Here is a 17466-nt window from a genome sequence, read left to right on the forward strand (position 1 = left end):
AAGTTTTATGAATAAAAAATTTCCTTAGTTTTCCAAAGTTGTTTGGATTTTAAGAATTAAAGAGCCCTTGCCAGGATGGAAAGGCAGAATCAAATGTTAAGGGGCTGCAGTTTTTTCCCAACAAGTGGCCTGTGCTTTGGGGGGACAGATTGACCCGACGCAGGAATGCTTTGTCACTCACGTCTCCAGGTTTCCCAAAGAGGCCTGGCTTAGCCAGTCTTTGAGCTTCAATTCTGATACTTTCCTCATGCCTTTGACTTATTTAAAATCTTATTTATTACTGATCAAATTTAGATGCTTTCATTTATTACATGAATATCCATTGGTGAAATTAATCATTTGGTCAAAATACCAAAATAAATTAATAAAAGAATTAATAAAAGATGAACCCTAGAAAATTCAGATAGTAACCATTCCAGTTCTATTTATCTGGAGTCATTTCTAGACTAAATGTAAATAACTCCTGACTTTTATCTAAGAATCTGAACATTTTCTTCCATGTGACATTTCCCCAAATGAAGAAGACAAATGGCTAGAGGCTTGACTGGCACGTTTTTCTTTTTAATAATTCTCTTTGTTCACCACATAGTGTGACACTCAAGTAATTTGCCTCTTACTTGATACATGCTGATAATAATTCTGGTTATGAATTAGGGTAACAGTGGAGGGAGTTGGAAAGCTGATCATTAATAACCACATTACTTTAGATCTACTTATGCTATTGATTTTCTTTGTTTCCTTATGTGTCATTTTGCTGACAGTAAACAAGAAACATTTGCCTATTTGTTAAGTGGATTTTGATAGTGAAAGAAGTTGGCCAACTGGCTGCTTGTTGCTTGGTTGGTATTCAGAACTTAGTGTCCACCTGAGCTCCCTGAGCAATCTTCTCCATCGATAGAACGGTCTGAGGATACAGGTATGGATAACAGTGTCTCGTGGACCCTCAGTTTCATCCTGAAATAAAGACTGGAGTATCATTCAGACCTTCCCATTTTATGTGTAGCTCAGGCCACAGCAGCCACTTCTGACTTTTCTCTCTTCATCTGGGGATGGCTGGGAAGAAGGAAGAAGCCAGATTTATTTGCGGGATTAAATTTCTTTTCAGACTTCTCCTCCGTGGTGACTGCAAAAGAAAGAACATGTCAGTAATTGGCATTATGTGACAAATGCAATTTTCTAAAGTCAAGTTGCACCACTAATTTTGTGGAGGCTTTAATCTTCCTAGAAAGAAAATATAGTTGTTTACTTAACTATCTTGTGTGCCTCCAGTAAAAACGTGTTAAAAACAGGAGGCAGGGCTCCAGAAGAGTATGACTGAAGGGCAGAAGCTTTAGAACTACTTGACTGGGCAGTTATCCATTCTGGGACTCAACTGCCCAATCTATAAAGGGTTGGTTAAAACAGAACAAAACAAAGAAGTTTGCTAGGTTTTGTAACGCACAGAGATATTGTATATTAATATCATCAAAGTCTATTGACTTACAGGAAAATAAAATCAGGTGATGATCCCACGAACGAGAAGTGAAAGTTAGCTTTGAATTGGATATTTTGGAAAGACATACATATAAAAAGTTAAACTCATTTGATTTAAAAATTCAGATTGAAAGTGTCTAATTTTGTCAATAATATTCAGCCAATATTTATAGTACACATCAATTTGATTTTATGGTCTATTATGGGGAAGAAGAGAGAAAGAAGACAAAGGGAAGAGGAGATGTAGAGAGTTATAAGGTAAAGAATAAAAGACAGTGAGCCCCAAGTTCAAAACTCAACCACCTAAATCTCCTTAGGCTGGAACATGCCTAGGTCACGCGCTGCTCACCTCTTTCTCCCAGAGACAAGATGGGAGACCCTGTGTCAGCCTGCTCAACGCCTGAGGCCACTTGCGAGCTGCCCTATCTCTCTTTAATTTTCTGTTATTATCCTCCTTGTCCTCCCCTTCCTCCTCCTCCTCCCCTTCCTCCTCCTCCTTCTAACTCATTCATTCTTTCATTCAGCAAATGTTTTCGAGCATCAACTATATGTCAGTCTGTTCTAAACACTGGAGTTTCAGCAGAGAATGAGGCAAAGTTCCTGCTTTCATGCATCTTACATTCTAGTGGGACAGAATCAATAAAAAGAAATGAATTCTCATACAATGTAATGTCAGGTAGGGGCAGGAGCTGTGAAGAAAAGTACATTCTGGGGAGGGATAGAGAGCCGTGGGAGGGGAGGCTCCTCAGGGTTCTTTATTGGTAAACTCGCAGGTGATTCTGCCCGGGGAGGCCCAGCGGCTCGCCGGCCTCGGAAGGACACTGCATTGTACTTAAGGGTCCCGGCTCTGAGGTCAAGCTGTGGGTTTGAATCCCAGCTCTGCTATTTCTTTAGGGATCTTAGATCAATTACTTATCCTCTGTGCTTCAGTTTTCTCAGCTATAAAATGCGGATGAAAATCGTAACCATCTCAAAGTGTTGTAAAGGCTAAGTGAAAGAGTGTCTATGAAATGGTCAGTGTTGTACCTGGTACACTAATTTTAAACCAAATGTTAGCCATTATCATTAGCACTATCACTCAGTTATAGTTATAGATACCCTTTTCACCCAAAATAAAATTGTGAGAACTTTTCAATTATTTAAATATTCTTTGGAAAAACTATAGAGTATGCTATCATATCATCTTTCACTTAATCATTTTTCTATTACTGGATATGTTTCCACAATTTGGAAAATGGATTACACGTCACAAAGTTCACATTCTCTCCCTTTCTTCCCACATTTAGACTGAAAAGGAATGGTAAACATTATGTTCTGATTTATGTTTTCCTGTACTATGGTTAATATTTTGTGACTTGTTATTGAATTCTAAAGAGACTTGCAAACAATTTAAAGACATTAATACTCAGAACCAGCATTTCTATTATGTGAAAATAATAATCAAAGAGATTAAAACGCCTGTCGTGGGCTCTGCTCAGAGGACTCCCTCCCCCCTGCACTGTGATCATCTTCATCTCTGATGGCCTCTTGGAGCCCAGCACGGTGCAGGGCACACAGCAGGTATTTCAGGATAGTTTATAAATATTTGTTCCACAAAAGTGGAATCTGAACACTAAACTTTCTGAGGTAATTTTGTACCCAGCTTCCTGGAAGAGCTTTTTCATGAAAATAGGCATTTGATGTGTATTTATTGATTTGATTTCATCTACTAATCTCCCACTTATGCTATCTGGGTTCCTAAAATTGCAGGCAATCAACATGGTGGTGCTTTAATCCATTCCAGTTTCCAGATTTTATTGTCATCTTGCTAAATGCACAATTTCCTGAAAAGGAGCTACTTTTATTTTGGAAACTAATTTTAACCCCCTGACCGCACTGAGCTCTTTTCTTCAATAAACCAGAAAGAGGATCTTTAGTCCTGCTTTTGTGGCTCCTTTTCTGTAAGCAAATGGAGACATCTGCTCCTTTGCCTTTCTTGTGTGGTTAATGACGTATCAGGGCAGGTAAGAGAAGACAAAGCCTCTATTAAAACACCAGACATATTAAAAGTTCCTTTGTGATTGGACAAATAACTTGTCATATTTCATGATCTGTAATAAAATTAATCATAGTAGAATCAGTTTCTGATTATCTGAGTATACGTTATTCACTATGTAGGTTGACTGTGACTAATTTTTAATTCCATTTTTGTCTTCCCTCTGGCATTTAAGACATATCTGGCCACCTTCTTTCTGTTACTTAGTTTGTACTTAGAAATGTGAAGCATGTTTAATATCAGATGGGGCAAAACATAGAATGCAACCACAGGGCATAAAATATATGAATTATAACACTTGAAACAAATACGCTTCTGATTACCTGTTAGTTTTGGATTATTTATACCACTGTGTTTCATCTGTTACATAAAACAATTAAAAGTAAAAAATATTATTTTTATAGAAAACTCTTTTACTGCGCAAAATTCTGACTTAAATAATTGGTAGAGTTGATGATTCACAGGGATAATTCATATTCTCATTAAGTGCGCAAGCTAACAAAATTATGGTCAAGTTTTCTGTATTAATTACATAACCCAGCTTTTTGTTGTTGTTGTAGTTGTGTTTGTTATCTGTTACTCAATTAGGTGCAGACAGTAAGAATCATCTCCTTTCTGTTTTTAGACTGACTTCATGGAATAGAGGTTTATAAAAATTGCTGTATGTTAGATCTATTTGATCTATTTTAATGACTGGATAAATGGGCACAGGTTAAATTAGGCCCATACAAGCTTCCGAGAACTAGTAGACGAGTGAGGGTTTGAGGTTTTTTAGGCTGTATAGTTTAATAGAAGAGCATGAAATTTGGAGCAGAAGTAGATTTCAGCTTATCGCTTCATTCCTATTTGATCTTTGGCAAGTCACTTAACCTCCCTTTAGACTATATTTTTTTTCCAATTCGAAGATGGATATAATATTTTTGTTGTAATTATTGTGAAAATCAAAGGAATCATTTCTAAAAACACTATGTAAACTGTAAAACATTGTATATTAGTTATTCCTATCAATATACATGGAAACAGTTCTCTTTGACTTGGCCGGTAAGCTAGAAACTTACTGATGTCATGGCTCCGTCCTGTAGGTACAGTCAGATTAAAAGCATAACTACACAGCCCTCAGTTATGTTATGTCATACTGTCTAGCTTTTAAAACTAGTCATTGAACCTAAGTCTTATATTAGCTCTAGAATATTTCATTCGTCACACTTACAGGTCCTGTTTGATTTTTCTATCTAGGAAATTAATGATTTCCATTTCATTGAGCTAAGACACATACATTCTGGAATATTCATTAAAAGAGTATGAACTGGGATAATTTTAGGCCCAGAATGTTTCTGGGAACAGAGAAAAGTTAATAATCCAAACAGCAATGGGGTACACTCTGGAATTCTAAGTACTAATTTACTTTTTCATGTTGAACGTGACCTCCCTTCTTCTTTCCTGGAATGCCATCTGGAGACTCCCTTTGTGGTTCTGACTCGATGAGTGGAAGGAATTTTAGACTGGTGGGGCTTGGTACCTACAAACCATAAATAAAGAGTTAATAAGACGTATTTAAAGTGATTATTTCTGTCATGTGAATTCAGGGCTGGGGGATAAGGAGTGAGAATGTCCAACTGCTTTAAAATACACCTCCCTTCTCAGTTACCCACTGTTCATTCTTGATCCTTCCCCCTTAGCATCATTTCTGACTTAAGTGTTTGAACCTATTACAGTGGATATGTTCTTGGGAAGGAGAAGTAATGTTTTAAGAAGCAATAAGATTAAGTTGAAATATTTCATCTTTGGCTTATTATTCTTGATTAATTAATTTGTTCTTTAATTTAATAGAGGGTATCTGGAGTGAAGACTTGAAGGATGAGTGAGGATTTAGAGGGAAACAAGGGGTGAGTGAATTCTGGGCAGAGAGGCAGCACAGGCAAATTTGCAGAAGTAGAAAGAACAGTGATGCTTAAGGAACGGCAAGTAATTTGGCATAGGTGGAGTAGAGGGTACATGGAGAATGTGGTAGAAAATGAGGTCATGCAGCTCAGGCAGAGGCCAGATCGTGAAAAGTTTGTGTGCCAGGCTAAATCATTTGGATCTTATCCTGTAGGTGATGAAGATCCAGGGTAAAGTTTGAAATAGTTTCCTGTAGTGTTGTTCACTGTGGAATGGCAGAGACAACTGATCAAGGCCATTGACACACACAACTGAAGACTTCTCTGGAATCGGACACAATGTGTTTATGGAAGCAGTTGGCTTGGCTATGTGCTTTTCTCCAACCTTACTTGCTAGCCCAGGGTCAGGAGTGAGATGTCAGGTTCCCCATTGTTTTGTAACCACGCTAGTCCTAGAAACCTCCAACTCACCTTGTATATAGGCAGAGAACCAAAAACAATGCCTGCCTCCCTGTTTTCAGTCATGAAACCTTCCAAAGCACGTCGTTGAATCTGCAAAACAGGAGTGAACGTTTAATGGAAAGGGTGCATTCCATCCGTGGCAGAATTACTGGCTTCAAATCCTGACGCTGCCGCATGCTAGCTGTATGATCTTAGGCAAATTCTTTCCCTGTTGACTAGTTACGAGAATCGAATGAGATAATGTATATAGTAAGGTGCTACCCAAAAGTAAGATTTAGTACCATTGTATTATTATTACTGATAAAAATATGTCAAAAAGAAATTAACAGAAAGAAGTGAATAGATAAATATTACACTATTGAGAATGAAAAGGAATGGGCAAAATAAGATTGCTGGTAAAAATCACAGATTCCTAAGTGAAAGGTATTTTAACTTAGCTTTGGCATTAAATCTTTGTTATTTTACCAAGCAATTGAGAAGACAGAGGTGTGGAAAAAGAGAGTAAGCATCTTGAGCATTCAATTGTTTGAAGAGCTGTAAAACCTTTCTAAAGATTTCCCCAAATTTATTTAATGTTTCAGATAAATTATTTTTTAAAAAAATTATTTCTTGTCTTCAAACTGGAAGAGAATATTAAAAAGTGAATACCAATCTTTATTTTTAGGTTGTGCTATTTCAATCCTATTGGACAAAATTGAGTATCTGTTACATGCTATGCATATATCTTTGCCCAAAGAACTTATGATTTGGTGGTGGGCAGGGGGAGGAAATAAAAGCAAATACGCAAATAGTTCTCATTTGGTGCAGAACGTGGTAAGTTAACATGTAAGGAGGCACGAAGCAGGGAGAGATCGGGGCCTTCAGGGAAAGTGGAATAACATTTACTGAGTATCTACAATGTACCTGGTATACCCTTTCTCATTTAATTCTCACAACAACTCTTTGAGGGCTTTTCAGATGAGGAAAGAGATAAAATAACTTATCCAAGATTAAACATGAGTCTGTCACACCCCACATCCGATGTCTCTCTTGCCTGTCACTTGTCACCTGTCTTCCGGGAGAAGCTATCTGAGTTCCATTTGGACTGAAAGGTATGAGTGACGAAAATTGTTTCATGTGGAAAGTTTTAAATATTTGTTAAATATAAAGTTGATACTATGAAAGAATAATGACATAATGAACATTCATGGACCCACTGCTCTGTTTTACAAATTGGAACAATACCCGCAACTTTGAGGTTCTCAGTATGCCATCCCACGACACAGTCCTTTCCACTGTCCTCAGACATAATGACTCTCCTGAATTTTATGCTTTGAATTCTCTTCCTTTTATTTGTATAGTTTAACCTTATATGCTTTTTGCCAAAACAATATTTTATTTAGTTTTGTCTCTTCTTGACTTTTATATAAATGAAATAACAGTGTATCAACTCTCATGTAAAACTCTTCTCATCCATTCATGTAGGTGAGTGTTATTTTAGTTCATTTATTTTCACTGCTCTGTAGTATTCCAGTTTATAAATATGCCATAATTTATCTACCAATTATACTGATGATGAGCATTTAGGCTGCTTTCAGGTTTTTGCTATTATAACCAGTACTGATCTGAGCATTCTTGTACTTGCCTCGTAAGCACTTGTTCAAGAGTTTTCCCAGGGTGTATATTTGGTAGGGTATGCTTATTTTCAACTTTACTGGATAATGCCACCTTTTTTTCCAAAGTGGTTCTACAACTGATACTACTTGCATCAGCAGATTAGCATTCTGAGTGTGCCACATGCACACTGACCCTGACTATCGTCAGACTTTTTGATATTTGCCAATCTGGTGGGTGTTAAATGGTGTCTCATAATACTATTGATGTGAATTTCCATGTTTACTATTGAGGTTGAGCATCTTTTTATTTGTTTATTGCTAAATGTTTGTGTGTGTGTATGTGTGAGGTGTCCATTCAAGTATTTGACCATTTTTTTAATTGGACGTCTTTTCTTCTTATTGATTCCCAGGAGTTCTTTTCCTATTCTGGATACTAATCCTTCATAAGTTATGAAGGTAGTTATAAAGGTAGGATGGACTTTGGCAGATAGAGAGAGGTCATGCCTATGTCAAGGAGAGCCCAGGTGAACTGTAGGGGCAGAAGACTGAGAGGAATGCTCAGGGAAACAACAGCTAGTCTGATTTGTAGAGGGCAGAACAACTGTAGGTTAGTAATGGGAGATAAGTTTAGAGAGGTAAGTTTGGTTTGTTTTGTGGAAGATCTTGAAGAAGTCAATTTAATCAGTTAATGCCAGACCTTAGCCTAAGGACTCATGCTGTACCTAGTCCTTAGAAGTGTTTGAAATACAAATAGAATGAATAGCAGTACACTTTTCTCTCCTATTCTGCACTGAAGCAAAGTGTGTCTGTCTGTGATAGGCAGAATATTTACAACCAAAGATGCCCACCCCCTAACCCCCACCTCCAGCCCCCCTGTGAATATATTGCTTCACTTGGCAAAAGGGACTTTGCTGATGTGATTAAGGTTAAGAACTTTGAGATGGATTGCCCAGGTGGGCCCAATCTAATCACAGGAATCCTTAAACACAGAGAACCTTTCTCTCTGTGTCAGAGAGACATGCGACCACAGAAGAATGGGCGGAGAGATGCCCCATTTCTGGCTGTGAAGATGCAGGAAGAGGGCCACAACCTCAGGAAGGAGATTCTCCCTTACAGCCTCCAGAAAAGGAGCACAGCTCTGGCAGCACCTTCACTGCAGCCCAGCGAGGACCAGACTGGACTTCTGACCTACAGAACTGAAAGGTAATTGATTTATATGGTGTAAGCCTCCAAGTTTGCAGTAATGTGTGACGGCAGCAATAGAAAACGAATACACTGTGCATATCTAAAATCAGGAAAACCAGAGCAAAGTGTTTTCTGTTCGTTTGTTCGTTTTAAAGCTACCTTGGGAGAAGAAAGAGACTTGAAAAACTTAAAATCATGTTCCACTTCAAAGGTCTTGGGAGGTGTACGTTTGAAAAGCAAAGACATTGAGCTCATTTTTTTCCATCTGCGTAAAAAGATACAAGAAAAACTGTTAAGTACATACCCACACCTTTTATTCTCTGCCTATTAAGCAAGTTATCAATTACATCCTTCTTTCTCTAGGTCCCCAAATTCTCTGGCTCCCATGACACTGGTCCTAATGATACTACCTCTGCACCTAATGCTTATTCCACGTGACGTCCCGGATCTCCCTCCAGGGAAATCACAGAGATTTCTCCTAAGGCTGAACGTGCCATGTAGTTCAATTCATTAACAGCCATTGGAAAAAAACTGTGTAGTAGGAATGTGGAAACCTTGGCTACAAAACCACTGCTTGATCTTCGTGTGACTCAGCGTAGCTTTCTCTATAGTTAAAACTTACTTATGCATATATTTAAAAAGTCATAACTAAGCATTAAAAACATTTTTAAAGATAATAAATAAATAAATAAATAAATAAATAAATAAATGTCCTAAGATGGAGTACTTTTGCAGAAGAAGGTCCATTTTGCTACAGACAAGACATAATTATTTACTTATAATATGAACACATATCCCACATTTGAGCTATCATGCTGTTTCACACTTCTGCATCTACCATTTACACCTTTTGCCTCTGCTGGTGATGTTCTCCATTAGTCATTCTTTATTTGTTCTACAAATGCCTTTTGAGTGCCTACTGTGTACTAAGCATTGAGCTAAGAACTGGGGATATAAAGATGTATAAGACACAGTCCTAGTCCTCAAGGAAATTACAGAATAGTGAAAGAGATGCAAGTTAACAAGTTGGAATATATTCTTTTAAGCACTAAGATATATGGATGTTCAAGACTCAGCAATTACCCAAAAGAGATGGATCAACTTTGCTTGGTGAACTTTACCAGATCTTACTGTCTAGCCAAAGCAAGACTTGAACACTTCAGTAGGGTTTTAGCCATTACCTGGAACCTTTGCTCTTTATTCTCAAGTTGCTCTTGTTTTGATCCAAATTCTATGTAGCTTCTCTTAGCTTCAAGTCCTATTTACAGCCATTCTATCAACCTTTGGACTAGATAATGGCATTGGGTCTCCCCAGCTTTGACTCTCTTAGGATTTCCCTAAAGGACTTTATCTTAGACAACTCTCTCTGATTCTTCCCACTTTGGACTCATCTAGTCAGCTTACCCAGTTCTGGTCTGCTGCATGTTACCAGTCTAGGCAGGTCTGGTCCCTTGAGGGTTATACATTTAGCTATCCATCATCTAGGGTTGGGCTTCACTGATGTTGAAAGCTCAGATGAGCACCAATCTCTTCCATCACGACAAGGATCTGACCACAGTCAAAACCAAGACTGAGCTTTGCAAAAGCACAAAATAGCTTTTCATCAACATTCTGTTCTCTGTTGGAGAACTGTCTTCCCTTTCATAAGCCTTTAAGCATGCTCACGTCTCCCCCACAAACAAGCAAACACATGAAACAAATTCTTCTTCAACCCTAGAGCTATTCAACTTTCTTAAAAATAATAGTATATATTTTTATATACTATTAGTATCTAATAGTATAGTAATCTATACTATCGTCACCTCACATCTCCTATTTATTTCTCAACCACTGCAATGTGATTTTTCCCCATTACTCCATTGAAATTACCATCTCTAGAGTCATCAGTGACTTTTCAGCTGACAAAGATGCCAAATCCAATGTTTACTTTTCTTTTGTCCTATGTGATCTCACTGCATGTTCTAAAATGTGTCCTCTCTACCATTTACTTACAACTCTCTCCTCCTCTGATTTCCATCATACCACTTGTTTGTTGTTTTCCTTTCAACATCCTGGCTATTCTTTCTTAACCTTTTTCACTTGGCCTGCTCTTTAGAGATGATCGTTTCTTGATTTCTTCCTTAGTTTTCTGTTTTTCTCACTCTGTACACAGGACCTAAGTGACGTATCCCTGGTGAAAATACTACTATGCCAGTGACTCTCACATCTCTGTCTCAGCTCTGACCCTTTGGGGAGCTCTAGGCAGGTCCATCTCAGTGCTCGGTAAATACCTCCACATGACTGTTCTTGGACTTAAACCTGTCCAACACCAAACTCACTGTCCTTTTCTTCAGACCTGCTTTTCCTCATGTGTATCTTGTCACAGTGATTTCTGTAAAGTTTAAAATCCTTATGGTTGGCCCATAAAAAAAGTTCACCGTGCTTTGGCCCCTATAGACTTTCCTTGCTTTATCTCCTACCATGTCCTCCCTACTCGCTCCCTGGGCTCCAAGCCTGGAAAGACTGTATGATAGTCTCATTATTTAGTGCCTTTGCTTAGGCAACTGCCTCCTTGGTCTTCTTCACTTGGGTAAATGCTGTTTACCCTTCTGTGATTATCTTCAGAGTTAAATGTTCCTAGCAGTACTATTATACTGAGTTGTAGCTTTTTGTTTACATATGTCTCCCTTCCATGGATTGCAAAATTATTGAAAAGTTCTGTGCTTTTCACCTTTGAATTCTCCACATCCAGCACAGTGTCACATTATGACAGTAGTTTAATTCTTGTCTGCCCATCTAAAGAAAACCCAGTGGTCTCACCTTTGCTTGTCAAATACCAGAGGATATTCATATTTTTGCTTCTTCTCTGTGAACTTGCTTTCTTCTTTTATTTCTATGGGATATTCATTAACATCACAAGGCAAAATGAAATCACTTGTCTGTGATATTTCAAACATTCTTCGCTGTCCAAAATATCCACAGTAATGACCATTGAGTGCATGCCAGAGCCTGAGGAAAGTAAAGGTGGGGAGGAGAAAGTAACTGGAATCCAGTGGAAGTTATTCTGTTCATTAGATCATTTATATAGATTTTCAGTGGTCCATCAGGGATTTTAAACTTGAGTCTAAGACTCTTCCTCTTAAATATATGGAGCTAATCGTAGCATAAACATTTTTATCAGTTAGAATGCTACTCTACAATGGTTTTGGAAAATGTCAATTTGAATTTGTACTTATGATACCCATTCATTAAAGGCAGGAAACAAGGAACAGATTTTTCCAGAATAATTCTGCTCATTGAAGCTAATAGAACCCACATTGACTGACAGTGTTTTAGTTGAATTAGGCCTTAGGCTGTATCTCAGCTGTCTACTTTCCGTATCAGCATCAAAATAACTTGTAGGAGGAGATACCTAGTGATGCTTTTACTATTACCAAAATCCTCTCAACCTACATCCACAACTCCTAGAATTGTGGAAATACCATACTCATTTTTACAACTGAATTCTGAAATAGGATGGCAAAAGTAGTGGCTCTTTATCCATATTCATTATTTCACCATCAGTTCACTCCATGAGGTCCCTCTGAATAGCCCATGTAGTTTAAAGCAATACAGAATGTCATTAGCAAGAGTGTGTGCCCTATGTCTTACGGAAAGATAAAATAATATTTGGAAGATCTTCCTTTTATGTCTTGATTTCAACCTCAGAGTGACAAATGATGGAAACAATCATCATGTGCCTACTGCAGTGACCCAGAAGGTGGACAAGCTAAATGAACTAACAGTAGATTCCATAAAGTCCAAGTAGTGTTCCAGATCAAAGAGGCAGACACCGAGGCGGAGGCAGGGCGGAGATAGCCAGTGGGACTCCTCACACCTGACTGTCCTGAGAACATGGGCCTCCTGTACCCCTTACGTATTTTAACTCCCCAGCACTACATAAATGTCATGGTCTCCTTGCCAGAGCCTTTGCCAGAGTGAAATGGACCAGCCTTTTCCCCACAGAAGTCAGAAGGGTGAGGGACCAATTTCAGGACAACTCTGAATTCATTCTATCGTAGGCAAGGACTCAAGTAACTTTTGGTCTCCTTGCTTTGTGGTGTTTCCTGCTCCATGAGGAATTCTCCCAGGTGACTGATCCTACCTCTCAGCCTGGTTTCCTGGGCCTTAAATGTGGATCCGTAGCCCCTTCTATGCTCTGTCCCAGAGCTAAGTCTTTCTATGCTTTTTCCTATTATAAAATCACAATCTTTTTGACAATCAATACTTAGTGTTGAAGTTTCCTACTTCTTTAGAAAATGGCGGCTAGTCTTAGCAAAAGAATGTGGTTCAGTTATGAAGAGAACTGTATTATTATTATTTTTAATTTTTATTTTTTATTGCACTAAAATTGGAAAATAACATTATATAGCTTTCAGATGTACATTGTAATATATTTCAACTTCTATGTATATTACATCATGTTCACCACCCAAAAACTAATTATAGTCCATCACCACACATGTGAGCCTAATCTTCACTTTTGCCCTCCCCCCACCCCCCTTCCCCTATGGTAACCACCAATCCAATCTCTGTTGCTATGTGTTTGTTTTGTTGTTTTTTTTATCTTCTACTTACGAATGAGATCATATGGTATTTGACTTTCTCCCTCTGACTTATTTCACTCAGCATAATACCCTCAAGGTCCATCCATGTTGTCACAAATGGCCGGATTTCATCATTTCTTCTGGCTGAGTAGAATTCCATTATGTATATATATCACATCTTCTTTATCCATTTGTCCCTTGATGGGCACCTAGGTTGCTTCCAAGGCTTGGCTATTGTGAATAATGCTGCAATGAACATAGGGGTGCATGTATCTTTATCCATTTGTGTTTTCAAGTTCTTTGGATAAATACCCAGCAGTGGGATAGCTGGATCATATGGTAGATCTATTCTTAATTTTCTGAGGATACTCCATACTGCTTTCCATAGTGGCTGCACCAGTTTGCACTCCCACCAGCAGTGTACAAGGGTTCCCTTCTCTCCACACCCTCTCCAACGTTTGTCGTTTCCTGTCTTGTTAATTATAGCCATTCTGACCGGAATGAGGTGATACCTCATTGTAGTTTTGTTTTGCATTTCCCTGATAGCTAATGATGTTGAGCATCTTTTCATGTGCCTGTTGGCCATCCATATATCTTCTTTGGAGAAATCTCTATTCAGATCTTTTGCCCATTTTTTAATTGGATTGTTAGTTTTTTTTGTTGTTGAGCTGTATGAGTTCTTTGTATATTTTGGATATTAACCCCTTATCTGATATATGGTTTGCAAATATCTTCTCCCAATTGTTAGGTTGTCGTTTCATTTTGTTGATGGTTTCCTTTGCTGTGCAGAAGTTTTTAGTTTGATGTAGTCCCATTTGTTCATTTTTTCTTTTGTTTCCCTAGGGAACTGTATTCTGACAGCTATTAATAGAGCTATGTTTTTTGAACTGAATATCTAGGGAGATTTTAACTTGAGTAATCATAAAAGTAATTTCTGCATGCCAAGGGTAACTGGTTTGAGCAGGGAAAGCTCAGGACAACAGAGGTGTGTGCACATGGGCCGTGTGGAGGGTGTGTGTGTGTGTGTGTGTGTGTGTGTGTGTGTGTATTACAATCTCCAGTTAACACTTCTGCTGACAGGTAGCTGAAAATATACTGGAGCAGAGACCCAAGGAACAGACTTGTGAAAAACATCTATAATAATGAAATGTCATCTTCTAAATTTTTCCTACGAATAAAACAACAGACTCCCTTTCTGACAGAGAAAGCAGCCTAACTGTTTGCCCCCTACAGATTCACCTTGAAATCACCGCTTCTCCTTCATCCTTCCACATTCTAAATATTTTCCTCTTTTAGTGCTTCCTCTCTCAATGAATGGCCCCAACATTCACCTAGTCGTATGTGCCAGTGGTCATTCTTGGCATCTATTGCTTACCTCCTCTTTCAGTTGAAGTTCCCATCTTCTGGATTTTACATCTTGGATTGTTCTCAAATCCAAAATATTTATTTCCAGCTTTGTTGCCACTTCCATAGTCCAAGCCACCATATTCACCACAATCTAACTACTCTCTTTGCTCCCACTTTTGCTGCTCTGAAATCTATTTCCCACACATTATTATTAGTTTTTAATGTAAATCAGATTATGTTAGTTGCCCACTTAAAATTCTGTTTCTTCTTCTTCTTCCTTTTTTTTTCCTGAGGAAAATTTGTCCTGAGCTAACTGTTGTTGCGAATCTTCTTCTATTTTGTATGTGAGCTGCCACCACAGCATAGCCACTGAGATGAGCACTGTAGGTCCACACCCAGGAAACAAACCCGGGCTGCTGAAGCAGAGTGTGCTGAACTTAACCACTAGGCCACCTGGGCTGGCCCTAACATTCTTTGATGGCTGTTTCTTTCAAGGTGAAGATCCAGATCAGCTCAGGCTCACCCAGCTGGCCAGGGTCTGTTGAATTTCAGTCCAGGGTCTTTTATGCAACATAAAGTATTGCTTCCTTTTTGTCTTCATTATGTTGCAATTCTCTGATACACTTTGAAGCCTCTTTCCCCTCTTGATCTCACCTGACTTTATTCTCTTCAGGCGATAATTCATTACCATGATTTTAAGACATTTTAATACGCAGCAATTTGTCTCAAAAAACATTGTGGCATTTCCTTTCTCTTTATGTATATGTGTTTTTAGCATCTTGCATACGTATATTTAGCATTATCTAGGCAATTAAAACCAGTAGGCTGTGCAAAATCAGTCACTTTGTCCGTGAAACAATTAGCTCACTTTTCTCTTTTCTCGGTATTAGTTGTTCTTTTCTCTGACTTTTTTATGACTTCTGACCCTGTGTCTCCTATGACCTTCCCTGGGCTTAGGTCTGTCTCTCTGAGCTACCCATCTTGCTTAATTCTTTGAAATAATCTACCCAAAAAACCAACCTTTTATTAAGCTATTTGTTATACCTTCTAACATAGATGAGCAGGGCATCTCAGTTCCTTGGGCAGAGAAAAGAATTCTGAATCAGTGGCCATCTTCTCAAAGCCCTTTTGTGCCACCTTTTATTTGTTTGCTTATTTATTTACTTATGTTAGTCATCAAATCAAGATTGCACTAAACTTTAGCTTAAAATCTTTTTTTTTTGTTGAGGAGTGTTAGCCCTGAGCTAACGTCTGTGCCAGTCTTCCTCTAGTTTCTATGTGGGTTGCCACCACAGCAGCTACAGCATGGCTGATGAGTGGTGTAGGTCCACGCCCAGGATCCAAACCCACGAACCTGGGCTGCCAAAGCAGAGCACACTGGACTTAACCACTAGCCCATGGGGCTGGCTCCCAGCTTGACATCGCTTACATCTCATACTCCAAGCCCTGATTCACAAGGTGAAGGTCATACCTTACTGAGCCGTCGATGGAGGCAGTGAGCACCACTTGTTTGTCTTCTACATAGATCACTTGAATAATTTCCAGAGAATGAGCACGCCAGGCGAGGACCTGCTTGAATTTCTAGACAGCAACAATAAAGCACATCCCTTGTCATAAGTATGTGCTGATCAAAATTCAATCTTGAGCAAAACCATAAATCATTAAAAAGCCAAGCTTATGAGTGAATGGTGTGGACATCTGTGCAAGATGATGAGGTGCCTGTCCTAATTAGATCTTTCTTTTTTGTTGAGGTACCAAAAATTTCATTTTTAGATATTTGTTCATCTGTGCATATCCCTGGGAGAGCAAGTATCTTGTGTCTTTAGCAATTTATCATTTAATTGAGGATTAACAATTCATTTATTTGAGGATTAGTCGATGACTAGATGAGAGAGAAACCTTAGGAGGATTGTGGGGGGACCAAGAGTGAATATATCAGGAGCAGCAGGAAGGAGAGTCAAAAGGTGAAGACCAAAGGGGAGATTGGCAGAAAGACTTTCCCTATCTTCAAATTTCATCCAGAGATAGCCTTGGCTGTTTTGTTCTTTTGTGGAGGGAGGGGGTTATATAGGATAACGATATACCACAAAAAATTAACAAAAGAAGTGGGCCCAGCTCATTCTTTCAGAGACATCCTGAGGCTTGATTGGTATGTTCCTTCAGCATGTGGCTTATCCTCAAGTTTAGAGCGCCTAAATGAGCCTCAGCAGACATTTCTAAATTGTGTGATCTAGAGTTGTCAACTGGGGAGCTTGCTCTGCAGTAGCATCCCCTTTCTATCCCTGATTAACCCAGACCTTCCTTCCTCCTGGGTCATCTACTTAGGAGCATTCGTGTGGCTAGAATTCGGGCAGCTTGAAGTTCTCATAGGAGTCTCCTTTTCATTTAGACATTAACAAAAGTTAGGCACAATTCCTCCTAAATTTCTTGGCCTTCTGACTCAATTTCTTCTAGTTCTTAGAGAGCCAAAGTGAAATCTTCTGCATTCTCCTGCTTCTTATTGTCTCAAAGCTGTTGAAGAACATCTGCTCAGCCAAGGGCTCTTTCTCTGCAGTGGGATGGGATTCTCTAAGGAAAGTGTGTCTCTAATATGGAGCATATACATAGTAAGAAATACATTTTACATCATGACCCGATGTACACATACAATGCCTCTACATGCATCTGAAACAAGTTTCAGTATCTTTCACAAAAGGATACCTAACTTTTCCATGTGCAGGGCACACTGATACTGTCTATTCTATTCTATTGCATTTCATTCTGCTCCATTCTTTTCTATTTTTTTGAAAATACTGGTTGCCACTCATTAAATGGATTTTATGACCCCCTAGTAGATTACAACCTGTAAGTAGGTAAACACTACTCTAAGACTTTTTTTTCTTGCTATAGACATGTGTATATGATCATATGTATTATTTCTTTTT

At 38.6% G+C, this 17466-nt stretch overlaps 1 protein-coding gene across 3 annotated transcripts in view; it reads right to left on the reverse strand.

Moving 5' to 3' along the window:
- Positions 1–532: 532 nt before the first annotated feature.
- Positions 533–17466, reverse strand: part of WDR64 (WD repeat domain 64) — a 115809-nt gene continuing 98875 nt past the window's right edge. For 2 of the 3 annotated variants that reach the window (XM_023632598.2, XM_014738038.3), the window contains 6 exons: positions 16014–16123; positions 11430–11618; positions 8790–8895; positions 5860–5940; positions 4914–5027; positions 533–1123 (listed from right to left, as the gene is read on the reverse strand). In XM_023632598.2, the coding sequence (XP_023488366.1) occupies positions 1040–1123; positions 4914–5027; positions 5860–5940; positions 8790–8895; positions 11430–11618; positions 16014–16123 (684 nt within the window). In that variant the 3' untranslated portion in view covers positions 533–1039. The remainder of the gene's footprint in view (positions 1124–4913; positions 5028–5859; positions 5941–8789; positions 8896–11429; positions 11619–16013; positions 16124–17466) is intronic. The other variant, XR_011434165.1, reaches the window with a different exon arrangement.

Source organism: Equus caballus, chromosome 30 (genome assembly GCF_041296265.1).
Source record: "Equus caballus isolate H_3958 breed thoroughbred chromosome 30, TB-T2T, whole genome shotgun sequence".
NCBI lineage: Eukaryota > Metazoa > Chordata > Mammalia > Perissodactyla > Equidae > Equus > Equus caballus.